This window comes from Pholis gunnellus, assembly GCF_910591455.1.
Source record: "Pholis gunnellus genome assembly, chromosome: 17".
NCBI lineage: Eukaryota > Metazoa > Chordata > Actinopteri > Perciformes > Pholidae > Pholis > Pholis gunnellus.
Genome location: NC_136544.1, coordinates 11,649,726 through 11,664,574, shown reverse-complemented (window position 1 = coordinate 11,664,574; position 14,849 = coordinate 11,649,726). Strand labels below are relative to the sequence as shown.

General features: G+C 43.3%; 1 protein-coding gene across 1 annotated transcript; it reads left to right on the top strand.

The window, feature by feature from the left end:
* Positions 1–11,943: 11,943 nt before the first annotated feature.
* On the top strand, positions 11,944–14,547 carry socs3a (suppressor of cytokine signaling 3a). The gene is made up of 2 exons (XM_079178397.1): positions 11,944–12,108; positions 12,647–14,547. Exon 2 carries the CDS (start codon positions 12,775–12,777, stop codon positions 13,390–13,392), a length of 618 nt encoding a protein of 205 aa, XP_079034523.1. The 5' UTR covers positions 11,944–12,108; positions 12,647–12,774; the 3' UTR covers positions 13,393–14,547.
* Positions 14,548–14,849: the final 302 nt, after the last annotated feature.

Below are 14,849 nucleotides of genomic sequence, written 5' to 3'. Positions count from 1 at the left end.
ATGTGATGAGAAAAGCTGCTGGTTAGCGACCGTAATTCACAGTTTTTTTTTCTCCCAGTCAAACATTTAATATTTGGTTTCCTGCCTTTTTAAATTTCTTTTCTTTGTAGAGGGTTACCTATTTAATGGTAATGTCATTTCCAGCCGTCGGCCCGACCTCATTGATAGTTGTACTGTGTGCTTCAGGTTGTTTATGTATAAGACATAATATATATGACATATTGTTGTAGAGGCTTTAAAGCGGCACAAATATACGCGTGTGGTTCATTGGAGCTATGCCTGGAGAAGAATGGGCTGTCCCCGTCTCAGGATCCAAAGTGTGATGTGAAACAATACAAAACTGCTAGTCGTATGAGGAACGCACTGTGGTCAACCAAACGATGGAGGTCAGGATGGATGGTTGGTCACACCGAGGCAGTGACGCGTCATTTTGTCAGATAGCAACAAAAACAACTGCGTTGAGGCACAATTTGTGCAAACGCAGCCCTGAGTTGTTCATCAAGCGGCTGTCTGTTTTCTACTCTGGTCTACCGTCTCTCATCTGTGCCTGCTGGTCTCTGTCCTCACTCTGCTCCTCTCAGTGCACTAATCCTACAGAAATACGGAAGAATGCAAAAACAATCCTAATTCTAGACAGTATTGGTTTATTTATCAAGAGTTGTACATACTTAAATGTATAGTGGGTATTTTGTCCTCATTTTGTTTCTTATTAGTTGTGCCATTTTCTTTTGGTATTCTGTTCAATGTTTGATTTGAGGTTTGTATCATTGCCATTTAATCAAGCTAAAATAAAGACAATTGTGTCCCAACGCTGGCTGTGAGAGTCTTTTAAACAACTGCACGTCAACATCCGCTCATGTTACAGTAGTACAGTAACTCCAGCAGGGGGCAGTATGTGATAAGCACTGTCGAGGCATCCTGCTAAATCTCAACTACTGCAGCAAACAAGGAGGTTTAACATGTTTAGTTTATTAATTACAGCCGAATTAGTCATGTCCAAATTAAATTATGAGTTAGGTGAGGCCAGCATGCTGTATGCCCATGAATACTGAATACTACTTCCACTTGAAATTGAATCATTCCCGCTCTGTTTCGACAAAGTGCACAACTTTCCAGAGTTTGAATTATGTCAACCACATTTACCCTCTTAAAAAAAAAGAAAAATCTCTTGTTTCTGTTTCAATCCGGCCTTTATTTACAGCTTCATAACATTTCATATCTTTTCACAAGCTTGCTTTTTAAAGTATTTATGGCACAAATGTCGAGGCAGCAGGGAAAGGTCGATATTTACAAGTGAATGTGTATCATATTAAATGATGCCTGGAAAAGCAATCAATAGAAATGACTTCTTCTCAATGGAACAGGCGTGCAGGAAACCGACTAAAATGCACATGCACATGCATCTTTGGATGGCGGTTAGTGTCTACTGAGCCTCTCAGATATTGTGGGTTAAATTAAATTACTTTATGAAAAATATTTGACCTTGATGTTTTCATTCCTGCAGTCTGCACAAATTTGCTGACACAAACAAATCAGCTTTTCAGCATCTTAAATGTGTAACTGACAGACGGAGCAAACTGACATTCAAAGCACTTTGTAGTTGCAGAAATCGGCTTCAGTCACCGTTGAATATTCACAGTTAATGCTTGATTGCATTGTAGTTGCAGAGGCCCCTGGGTAATGTTGAACTGGTAGTAAGTACAGTGGTAAAGTAAAACGGGTCGGTCTTGTGAATGCCTGACTTTATTCAAGTTGAGGCGTGTTTATCTGAGCAGAGAATTGCTTTCAAAAGCCCTTTGATCTGTGAAAGATTAGAAAATCCTTTTTCCCAGCAAAACTAAATTATGCCCGAAATTCGAGACTAAATGAATAGGTGTTTATTTTCGTCTGGGCCATAGTCTGCAGTGTTTTGGAGGGGGGGGGGGGAATATGGCAACAAATTCTGAAACAGTTTGTTCCAGATGTGCATTGAAATGCTATAATAAAAAGGCGCATTTGTAAAACCAGCTTCTTGCTGTGCATCTGCTCATTTAGAGATTAAACAAATAGAGTTTTGGTGGATTGGAAATATGGCCGCACTCTTTATTTGTGCAACTGCAGTAAAACAATATTTTTCGCTGCTGCTGTAAAACAGGATGATAATGACGTTTTTGAGAATTACAGAGCAGGGCCAAGGAGGCGACCGTGACTGATGGGAAACGAGAGGCACATTGCCACGGCAAGAGAGAAAAAAAAACAGTGAAAAGAAGTTCGAGAATGTGTGGTGGTGGTGGTGGTGGTGGTGGTGGTGGTGAGGCGGCAGCAGCAGCAGGGTATACGCTTTGTTTTTCACCATCTGCGCTGTTCTTCACTTCTCGTATTTCTCACTGCAGCGGGAATACACAGGCACATGAAAAGACAGTGTTCTTTTACATCTTTTTTTGTGAGTTTAGTGTACGTGCTAAGGAGAACGTGATATCCTCTACAGTTGGGGGGGGAGGTTTCATCAGTCCTGACGCAGAATGAGTTAAGAGGGAACAACAGGAGGAAGGTACATGTTCTGCACAGAGAGGAGGTTCTTGGAACAAGCTGTACGTTTCGGTTGTATCGAGGTCAAATATTGTTTTAAAGAGATAATGGGAAGCTCAGTGTAGCCTACCTGACCTCACTGCACCGAGACAGCCCAGACCACACCGCTCACTCATGCTGTCATGTCAGGCCTTCTTGGTGAATTCACTACTGTGCGGTTATGCTGATGAAGGGGGAAAGGCTCGGAGTCTGCTGCAGCTCTCATAGGCGCAGGCAGTGGGATCCTCCGTCTCCTCCAGTAAGTGGAGACATGTGAGGCTCCAATTAGGCCCAGACTGTTTCCCAGAAGCACTGGAGGCCTCCCCCTGCCTCTCAGCCCACCGCGGCGGGAGAAGGGTGCACCCCACGGTGTCCGGACCTGACCTCAGCTGGCATGAGAAGGGCCCTTTCTCGTATGGGGCTCATGCAGGCAAAGAATGTTGCACACGGGCGGGCGTGTGGTGTGTACACACCAACACGCAGAGGTAATGCAACACAGCCGCGGTGGGACGTTTTCAAAACCAGTTCACAGCTGCGTAACGTTTGCCTCAACAGGTTTCTCGGTTTTCAGTTTTGCATACAATGTGCAAGTTAACTTCAGAGGGGCGGTGCTTTGAAGTCGTCACGTTAAAAGATGAAAGCTGCATACCGTGTGAGTCATGTTTGTTCTTATCAAGCTGTCAGGCCGATTCAGAAAACAGCATCCCATTAGATCTCCGTAAGCACTACTGTCATGTTTATACAAATACGAAAAACACTACTCGTCAGACAGACTGGAGCCAAGTGCAGCTCAAACTCTTTTGAGATGTTGTATATCAGGGTGTTCTAGGTGCATGTACACAGTTGCTGTGCTGACAGATGCATTGTTGCTTTCCTGGAAGAATAAATCCTGCTCAGATCACTTTAGGAATCTCCTGCACTGCCGAGGAACACCGTATTCATCCTCTGGGAAGGATTTCTGAGAAAGGGAGTTAAAAAGACGACCACAACAAAGTCTCGCCCTCCCCTCCCCTCCCCTCCCCTCCCCCCTTCAGCTATCTCCCTCTCTCGCTCTCTGCTTCACACACACACACACACACTCATATAACCATGCAAACACCATTATGTACCGTGTATCATGGCAGCTTAGCCAGCTGAGAGTGAGGTTAAAGCACTGATAGTGAAAAGCAGTAGAACTTGGGCAGCGAGTAAAATACTGCTGGGATGTGGAATATATAATTTACTGATTTGGTTCAAAGAATCTTCCCACAAACATGCTGTTGTGTAAGTCAAATTAAAACTAGCTGGAGCAGAAAAGAAAATGAAGACCTATGGCCTCACTTTAGTCTTTATTTTAAATGATGCGACTGATTCGTACCTCGGGACATTAAAGTGGTGAAAAAGGGGGCAGCTGCTGTTTGCGTGTTCATTTTTTTGGTGAATGGATAACTTTAGACCTGTGGTTAAGACATCCCTAATCTCTGTTCATATCAAATGCTTTAAAAGCTATCATTTGCCCTGAGGACCTCTACGTAGGTGACGTGGTGATACAGAAATGAGAACGTTACGGTAATAAAAGACGAAACAGGCTCTATCCTGTTACAACTCTTCTGGTTGAAACAGAAGCGTGCTCGGATCCGTGACTCAGTTGTAAACTGTCATGTGTAGCTAATAGAAAGTACTGGAAATGATTTAGCAGTCAGACACTGCAGTTACTGGCATTCTTGGATAACAAATGAGAAACAATGCAGCCACCTTAAGTTTAAATCGAAGTATTTGTTCCTGAATTGAATCGAGATCACATCAAGTCAATTTACTGGAAAAGAAGAATCAACTTATTTTCTTGTGTGCAATATTATTGGTAGTGAACTTGCTGATGCAGGGCGGTAGAATAAACTGGCTGAACAAGACAAAAGGTTGTTTGTCCCAGAGGGAAAACGGTATTGTGGGATTTTCTTTTCTGCATATTCATTGAACTGTGGGTGGCTCTTATTCTGGGAAACTTTTTCAATGTGGTGCGAAAAGAGGCACATTCCTTCCTGTGGGACTTTCACGATGTATCTCATGTCTTAAGGAGCTTCCTGTATATTATCTCGTGTTGATTGCATATTATTCTGCAGCTGAGGGATTACAGGCATTGCAGAAATCTCAGAAGAGAGCTTGCTGTAGATTGATAAACTGGAGCGATTTCTGGAACCTGCAGAGTGTTTGTTTACATGCAGGTCGGAGCTTGGAACAGACTGTACTCTCCTTCCAAAGATTTCTAGTAAAAGATGGAAAAGGAGGCCGGGCTTTGGAGCGCCTCCAGAAGAATTTCCTGTCTACAGGGAGTGCCCGACTAGAAGGGGACAAAAGGAAATGCCTTGATAAGAGAGGGAGTGGGAGAGGCCTTCGGTGCTCTGTTCTAAACTCTGTTCCAGGACCAGTTTACCGCAGCTTTTGAGGGTCAGAGTCAAAGTAAAAAGTCCCATTGAGCTCCTCTGTGTGATGCTTGCACATCTGAAAGTGTAGGCGAAGCTGTGAAGACAGGGGCTCCCTCTGTTAGGCCTCTTGGGCACACTGAGTTGCTGTTTGCAGAGGTCACGAACCTCAATGTGTAGGAGTTGTACATGCAAAATGGGATTTATTGCAGCTGAAACAAAACGGTCTGAGCTGTAAAAGAAGAATAAATGCATATACACATATACTGACTAATAATACAGCTGCAATTTTATTAGAAGCAAGCACAAACACAGATGACTGAGATGAAAGAGCGCTCCTGTAACTCACTCCGTACACGAACACACCTGCACCAGTAACAATAGGCTACCAATGGCTTTCAGTCAGTTTATAGTTCCCCCACATGACTTCATTGTGTCTGCCGTGAAGACAGTTCGTGCAAAGTCATTGAAGGGCTCGTCATTCAGGCATGTGGAAGCAGTTACCGATTGAGTGAATAGCTAGGATCAAAGCTTTCCTCTGACTGATGCATCCTGGGTAGTATCCTCAAACATGTGTGAGTCAGGCCCTTCAGACAATGTGGAGTAAGAAGGAAACAAGTGACTTATCATCGAGGGATACGTTTAAATCAAGATCAGGTTCCCCTAGGTTTACAGGACATCTTCCAGGTAAATCGCCTCTGATCCTCCGAAATGTCCTTGTCCTCTGCCGGGCACACATCACAGGCCGCTGTCAGCGCTCTTATCTGGACAGTAACCACAAAACCGGTGTGTGAACGTTGCACGTACACACTAAATCTATCCGGAAATGTCAGGCTTACTGGCACAGCTCAGGATCAAGTTACTACTACTGTGTTATAGAGGACGTGTGTGTCTCTGAGTTTCCATGTGCCCATGAGTGTAGATGCATATGGATAACCAGCGTATTATCCAAGATGCACATGAATACTGTATGCATGCACATGAGTGCGCGTGCTCTGTGCATTCAATACATTTTCAAGTAGCCTATTATTTGGCAGTGTGCACTCTTGCTTGAGTGCATTTAAACAAGGTGTGTGTGTGTGTGTGTGTGTGTGTGTGTGTGTGTGTGTAACAGCATCTCTCTGGCAACCTGCTATAATAGTGTAGACAGATTTATTACCATCTGCCCAATGACATCAGTCTGCTATTTCTGGGGTTTGTGGGAATCAAAGTCCATTTTGAAGATCCCGATTATGTCACTGGCTCCGTTTGTCTCCAAGCATTTGATACTGATAAACGGATGGAGGCGACAGTGGCCGGCCAGCCAAGATAGGCGGGCAGCGTTAATCAATTGTATTATCTGGCATGATGCAATCCGAATGTTTGAGGAGGCAGTTGATCACGATCTGGACGCTGGCAGTTTCGGGGAACGTGGCAGATGTGCATTTACCAGACGCAGCTTGTACCACCATGGTGGGATGACCTCACGTGCCTATTTCTGTCGGGAAGTGCAGGGACGAAAGAGTTGCAGATTGTAATCTTGCACATGATGGCTTCCTTTCGAGGTGTTAATTAGTGTCCCATCTTGTTTGCATATGTCTCACAAGTTGGAAAAATCTATTAAAAGAGTAGTTTGACATTGTGGGGAAAGAGGCTTATTTACTTTCTTTCCAAGAGTTTGAAAGATGACGATCTATCCCGGTGTCATGTCTGTATGGTAAATAAGAGGCTTCAGCCAGGAGCCAGTTAGCTTAGCTTAGCACAAAGACTGGAAACAGGGGAAACTGCTAGCCGAGCTCTGTCAAAAGGTAACAAAATCCACCTTCCAGTATGTGGATTTGCTAGTAGTTGGGTTTTGTTACCTCTGGACAGAGCCAGGTTAACCGTTTCCCCTGTTTCCAGTCTAAGCTAAGCTAAGCTAAACCTCTGCTGGCTCCAGCTACATATTTTATGTACAAAACATGAGAGTGGCATATACGCTATCGTCTAACTCTCGGCAAAAAGAGAGTTCAAGCACATTTTCCCAGATGCCAAACTATTCCTCTGAAAGTAAATACGGCTTTGCACCCAGGAGAATCTCAACAACTAAGAAGACTCTTTCACACTTAATGTCATAATCATCTATCATTTTAGACAGCGATAGAAAGAGACGTGTTCCACTGTGGATCAGCTGATTTACACACTATATTCTGAACTTTCCAGTAAATGTTGAAGTGCCACGTGCTTAGCAACCACATCTACTACAACCCACCTCATGGTGGAAAATAATGACACACTGAAAGCCAGAACCCAGTGACGTTTTTGTGGCATTCACTTCTTTCTTTACCTTCTTCCTCAACACCGTGACTGTGCAGTTAAACTGAACTGAATCACACGGTCCCATAGAGTGCAATCCCTGTAACATTTTTCACAAGTCAGGACGAAATGTTACAATGGTCATTATTCCCAATTGTGTCGGCTATATGTGATTTGGAAAGAAAGGGTTTTGAAATTCCAGCGCAGGTCTCTCAGGAGTTAGTCCTGTGATGTCGGTCTCAATAATAGCCACACAGCTGAAGTTGCCAGCTCCCTGTCACAAGGCTGAAGTGTTGGTAACTCACTCACATGCTGTTCCAGTTGCAACATATCACAACAGCACAAGACGTTCCTTTTATTGTCAGTAGCCTATGCCAGGAAAATAAAAGCCAAGGGAAGACAACGTACCGTAAGTTTATCACATCAAAAGCTTTCCTCTTCCTCTTCCTCTTCCTCCTCCTCCTCCTCTTGTTAACCTTGATAGGAGCAGAACTTGCTCCGGCCCCGTCAATGGGCCTCAGTGTGGTGATATGTAAATATTGGAGAGATGCCCGGAGGTGAAAAGTCTGCTGGTCATTTGCTGGCAGGGCCGTTGACAAACAATGCCAGAAAGTACGTCATAAAATCAGGAATCAGATAATTTATTCAAAGAGCATTCTTGGCAATGTAACAGGCTCCTTTCAAACAGGGCCACAGCTGTTGCGAGAAAGATTGACACAATGACAGTGGTGCAAAGTGTTCAAATACTGTTCTTAAGTACAAATTTTGAGGTACTAATTTACTTGAATATTTCTAGTGTGAGGCTTTGTAGTTCTACTTTCCAGAGAGAAGCGTTATACTTTTTACTTTTACATGACAGCTGGTTACTTTTCCGGTTAAGACATTACACACAGCACATATTATCTGCTCATAACATATTAAACATTATATTATGAAGGAGGTCAAATTAGCTCCACCTTGACCAGATACAACATTAAAGTAAATTTTAAGTACATGTTTGTCTTATACTTATAGTGTTGCTACTTTTAAGTATTGTGGGTGTGTACAGTTGATTGTACTTATTAATGGCTCTCTGTTCTGCTTTTAGCCCTTCCCAGAAGACAGACGTGACATAAATAGATTCCATGCATGCGTAGTGCGGCATGTGTCAAGTATGTCAAGCATGTCTTGCCTGACTTCACGTTCAACTTCATCGCCAGCTTTCACACCTTTTCTGAACATTAACTCCTCTACTTATATGTACCTGTTTATGGATTTGGGGGAAGAACACCCGTGTCAGGTGAAGGGTGGAGACAGATTTTATCAGCTCTACAGACCGTGAAGTACAAAATGTTCTGAGGACAATTCATGTCACTCACCAGGGAAAGACTGCACATCAAAAGGTTTCCAGTCAACACAAAGAATGTAAATACTGATACAGAAAGGACATGTTTGAGTTTGCGAATATTTTTTGTAAGAATGAATTGTGAAACTCAATTTTGACATTTTGGATTTTGTGGCTTCTCATCTCTCTGGTGGTTCCCATAATTCAAACACATAATAATAACAATAATTCAAAGGACATTAAGTAACACAGATGTGTATATATATATATATATATATACTAGAGAGAGAGAGAGAGAGAGAGAGAGAGAGACAGAGAGCGAGAGAGAGAGAGAGAGAGAGAGGGTTACCAGGAAACTATCAGTGGATGATTAGTAATCACACGGTCATAGTCTTGCTCAACCAACAAGGACGTTTTAAAGTAATACATCTGTAAGAGGAAATGCTCAATAGTGACCAAATTGTGACATTTGGGGAGGCAGGAAGTGAAGCTACTGTACATAATGACACAGGCTTAACAGGAATTAGATTGAGTGATATGCCAGGAACCTACCTGCATTATCTCTAATCAGCAGTAACAGTTCCACACTACCTGATTTGAATCATGCAGTATAATTTCACATCTCACAGTATCATTTCCTCTTTCAGCCCTTTCATTTCCCCAGTATCGTTCAAAAGTTTTTAGTAAAACAGAATGTATTGTTATTGAAACCCCCCACAATGGCAGATTCTGTTCAATGAATAACGTTTGCTGATGTTGTTGACTCAACCTGAACTCGGGGCTCACTGTATTCAGCTGTACTAACAATAAGGGATGCCTTTGTAACTGCCAACACCGCAAACAATTTCATGGAATTGGCAAAACACGCTGATTTTTTTTAAAGATCTCCCTCTTCGGTGAAACACTGCGAGACCGAGCAGCCCCAAAATATTTTGTTGAATAACATTTTTCTGCTTTTCACCACTCTATCCCCCCCCCCCCCCCCCCCCCCCCCCCCCCCCCCCCCCGTACCCAGTGGGTTTACGGGAAACCATGAGCTAGAGTAAATTTCTGAGTCAGTGTGGGAAAACCTAAACAGCTGCCTTTTGTACTAAACAGTTGTTTAGAGCAACAAGCTGCCATGTGAGGCCTTGTCTCCTCCGCTAAATAAAAGTCCATTTCATTGACTTTGAACGCTTTGTGTCAAGCCTAGAGTATTAGCATACACAGAAAGAGGGACACACACGCATCGCCTACACAGAGCCACATCTGTCATTGCCAAGACTCACACCCTGAGCTTCAGATGTTTGGCCGAGGTCTCGCGGCGTGCTACAGCTCACAGCGCAGAAAGCTTTCTCAGCTCCAGGTCACTTGGTTCGTCAGCCGACTGACCAACCGTTTGAGGGTTTACCTCTGGTTAAGCACACACCGTCTTGACGTCTGGGGGCACTTACAGGTCTTGTTTTTCCAGCGCCGTCCTCCTTACTGGAGCGTCTTTGTATCACAAGTGTAATTGACTTGGGAAATTACAGTATACATGCTAAAAGCCAAGTCAGCATCCTGTAATAATGTGCATAGTGGTTTCCTTGGAGATGTGACGAGCTAAAGCATGGTGTGGGGGGTTTCTCCCTCCCTTCTTCCTTTCATTGACACGCATTATGGTTCCAGAGGAGACTTTGGATGCTAAGTACATGCCTCATGCTGATGACACAATAGACTTTCTGGAAAGAAGTGCACTGTTACGAGGCTATCCTAGTAATTTCCCTTACCCCCTACGTCCCGCTGGTGGTCTGAATCAGACAACACCTGACTCACCTCTGTCGACACAGCTGGCTTTTAGCAAAACCCACTCAGGCTTTGCGGCGTCAGTCCGTTGCCTTTTCAGCTCCCAGCCGAGGTTTGGTCTGTGCAGAGAAGCTTCAGAGCTGTTCCGTCTTCTACATGATGATTACGAGTGAGTTGGATAAAGGATGTCAAAGCCCGGCATGACACCAGTTAATGTGCCGTACAATTACCACCTGAGGCTTCTGGCGGTCATAGATGAGTCAGCAGGGAGGGATCTGATGTGGATATGAGCACTCTGTCAGTCAGAGACATGTTGCCAAAGATACAACTTTCTTTAAAAGAAAATAGGACTAGTCTTTAAGGCGAGGATCTGAAGTCAGCTTTCTTTAGACAGTCTAATGCTGATATGGTATTTATTATACAGTGATGATGAAGAAAGTCTCACAGTATGGGCAGGGTCAGGAGAAGGGTTAGTTAGGGTCACCGCAGTGGGAGGAGAGCTCCAGGAAATACACTTTCATCTGATAGTTGAGAATCAGCAATGGACTATCCAAGTTGGTTTATTCATTTAGATGAAATAGGATTTTGCCCCCCCCCCCCAAAAAAAACTAAAACAAAACATGCATACTACTATTCTACAGTACTACTACTTTTTACTTGTTGGATTATTATAAAACACATAATTTAGCAATCATACTTACTATAAACAACTAATAGATGGTTTAAAACATGCTATAATGTAGATTTAAGCACCTATGAGGATATTTTAAGTGTTCATTAATTTATAGTATTTATCAACATTTGCAATTTATCCTATAACGGCAATAATACTTTATATCATTACAATTGTGTTTTACAACATTGTCATTTATTTCCTGTGTATACACCAGCCTCCACTTACTGTGTACAAATAACATAGTGAACTAACTAAGAACAATATTAAAGCACATATTGAGATATGCATTGACATGTTAACAAAGTGCATTTGGCAAGAGCCCTTACTTGATTGTGTCACGGATCTCGGGATAGTACTTAAAAACAATCATACAATATGTTCTAAGACTGAAGGAAAGAACAGACGCACAACTTCACAACAATTAGTCAATAATAACCTGCTGCCCCTGGATACCAACTATTTGCTATTGGGAAATAAAGATGTGCTGAATGAAGTTACACAAAATCTGGCGCCCTCTCTGGAGGAACCGGTGCTCAGCATGTGAGCTATTATTGCTGTGAATTTCTGGGAAACCGAGTACACAGAGCTGCGACTGAATCATTACCTCATACATGACGCTAAAGCGGAACTTCTACCAAAAAGAGAGAGGAAAGGAGCATATAATAAAATATCTAATTATATAGCTGGTGCTTTAAATAATGATACAAAAAAAGTATTATTTAAAGTGTTTATAAGACCCGGAGGAGACTGACTCTAGGTTACCAACGGTAAATAAGTATTGCTTGGAACTCCTCCTTAACTTCATTTTGGAAAATCAGCAGGGGGAGGACGCTTCTCGTAGCAGGAAAAAAAAAAAAAAACACGCTTGTCAATCTGCCAAGAGGGAGGAAGGGAGGAGTTTCCTCACATTTATAATGACTTCTCTCCTCTCCTCTGATCACTATTCACTCACAGTTCCACAGGGCAGCACTCGGGCTGATACACACAGAGAAAACTACTTTACAAGTCCGAAGTTTGTTGCCAAAGAACTTTCAAACGTCTGCATCGTCCCGACAGACTGTGAACAGACAGCGACTGCGCACTTGGATTTATTTTAAAAGAGCGAATTTGGAGAAACATTGAAGGTGAGGATCTGTTTTTTCCCTTCATATTCTAATACTTCTCTTCTATGCGAACGTGGATAAATAATGTTTTGCGTGTTTATCTGAGTGAGGTAAATTATTAAGTGAAGCCGGCCATGGCGTTTTAAATTGCGTAATGAGGATAACGATGTCTTTACTGGAACTGACCGAGTCCCGAGGGCACATTACACACACAAAGTTTCCCCGAAATGGATGGAATTTACATAGAGGCATTTGATCTAAACACGCTGTTAAAGCCACATTTCCTCTCAAACAGGGGAGAGAGGAGGCATGCAGTTTGGGTATATTTGTGACAAACACAAAGCTGATGTTTAAGCGCACGATGTAAAGAGCTTCCACATCTGGAAAAATAGTTCCCGGTAGAGCTGCTGGAGCTGCTGGAGCTGAGGGGTGTTAGACCTCAACATGAATAAAACAAAGCTTGGCTATGTCACTGTTAAACTTTTAAAAATGCATTTGAATGTTTATCATCTGTTCCCACACTGAGCTCAAACTAACGTCCCCTCTTTTGTCTCTTCAGGTGTTTCACTTCCAGACAGACTGACCTCATCACAACTCTCTGAACCTCTCTGTGACTCCACCTTTTCCTTCTCCTGTCTGTGTGGTGCCCAGTGCTCCCCAGGCTGCATAGAGAACGGGCACAGCGCCATGGTAACTTACAGCAAGTTTGACTCCGCAATGAGCAGCAGCCTCTTGGACTCCAGTATGCGGCTGCCTCAACGTTACAAGACTTTCACCTCCAAGACGCAGTACCAGATGGTCCTCGCCACGCTCCACAAGCTCAAGGAGAGCGGCTTCTACTGGGCCGCCATCACCGGTAAGGAGGCCAACGCCATGCTGGCGGCCCAGACCATCGGCACGTTCCTCATCAGGGACAGCTCCGACAACCGACACCTGTTCGCCCTCAGCGTCAAGACGGCGTCGGGCACCAAGAACCTGCGCATCCAATGTGACACTTCCTCTTTTTACCTGCAGACAGACCCTAAGAACATTCACTCTGTTCCCCACTTTGACTGCGTCCTCAAGCTGGTCCATTTCTACATGCCTCAGAGCAAAGTGAACACTCGCAGTGGGAATATGTACTACATTTACTCTGGAGGGGAGAAGATCCCTCTGGAGCTCGTCAAACCTCTCTCATGTAGCTTTTCCACCTTGCAGCACTTGTGCAGGAAAACAGTCAATGGACATTTGGACACTTCTACTAAAAGAGACCAACTCCCTCATCCTCTTAAGGAGTTCCTCCAAGAGTATGATGCTCCTATCTAGAGGCGTCGGACTGATGCTCTTGAAGGGGCAAAGACTTAAAAGGAACTGGATGGGTTTCAGCGCAGCTAACGGTCAGTGTCCGAGGAGTATCAATCGAAGCAGCTTCGAGAGCAAGATCGAGCTTGTGAAAAGGAGCGGTTTATTGTACTGACAAGACGTGTGTAGGTCTCACAGAAAAGTGGGGATCGGTCTCTTTAAGGTCCGTGTTTCAGGAAGAGACTCTGGATCAGGGACTAATCCACAAAGAGGGGCCAAGAGAAAGAGAGCACTGCTGTAATCTGGTAGTGTGAAAGAGAGACAACCACCGCAGCCCTTCCCTGCCTCACTGATGACATGCAACTTACTGAAAACTGAAGTGAGAGTCACAGTCAGCTGTCTAAAGTCCGATGACACACAGGTTCCCTCTGCTGCTGCTAACCAAATGAGCTGTGAGTCTGTCGGGCTCACACACATCAGCCTCAGAAAAATCATCCATCCATTAAAGCCGGTCCGGCTTTTACGGTCAGGCTGGCTTTTTTGCTGACCTCCGATGATAATCTTGGACATATTGCACACGTCCTTCCAGCATCCTGGGAAATTGACAGACAATGGAAACTTAGAGTGCAAACCAGTGGACACTGATGACCTTCTGGGTGCATATTTGTACCAGCCACGATGGAAAAACTGAAAAAAATACCTGACTTTTATAAGATGTTTTAAGACCAGAAAATAAAGAAGACGTGTTTCTGATATTTTGTCTAGACAGCAGCTTGTTGAAACACCAACATGAACGAATCCTAGAGGATCTTACTTGAGAGAACAGTACCACTGCTTAATATGCCTTCAGTGGTGAGGAAATATATATATCAATATGCCAAAAGATGTGGTAGTATTTGTGGCAGAGAAAGAATTGCCATCACTTGCAAATGAATGTTTTAAACATGGTATCTGTATTTTCCCAATAAGGAGAAGAGTCAAAATGTGTCTTATTTTCATGAGTTTACATGAGTGAAGATGTTTTTGTGCTGTCTTTTATAAAGATGTACTTTTTACCAGCCAAACCACTGGCTGTGGATGCTTGAAGAAATGTGTTTGACGAAGCAAGCAGACTGATACGACTTTGCACTTATTTATATTTGTATGAACATTTCATTAATTTATAATAAAAGGGCACTATTTTTCTATGAAATGAGATCTGACTGCTTGATTTATTTCACGAAACTTTTATTTCCACAGGCAGAGCAAACGGACTAACACTACTCATTGTACGCATGGATCCTTTTAGATAAGTTCTGATAACATCACATTTGGTTTTGTTAACTCGCTGCAGAGGTCAGGCCACCAGTTCACTGTCTTTACTGATCTCCTCTTAAAGTCAAAGTGTCGCCTTCTTCCTCGACCCAGATACAGATACACTAAATACAAACATCATCGTGTTATCAGTTTATCATACACTTTTGTCTTTTAAAGATATGTTT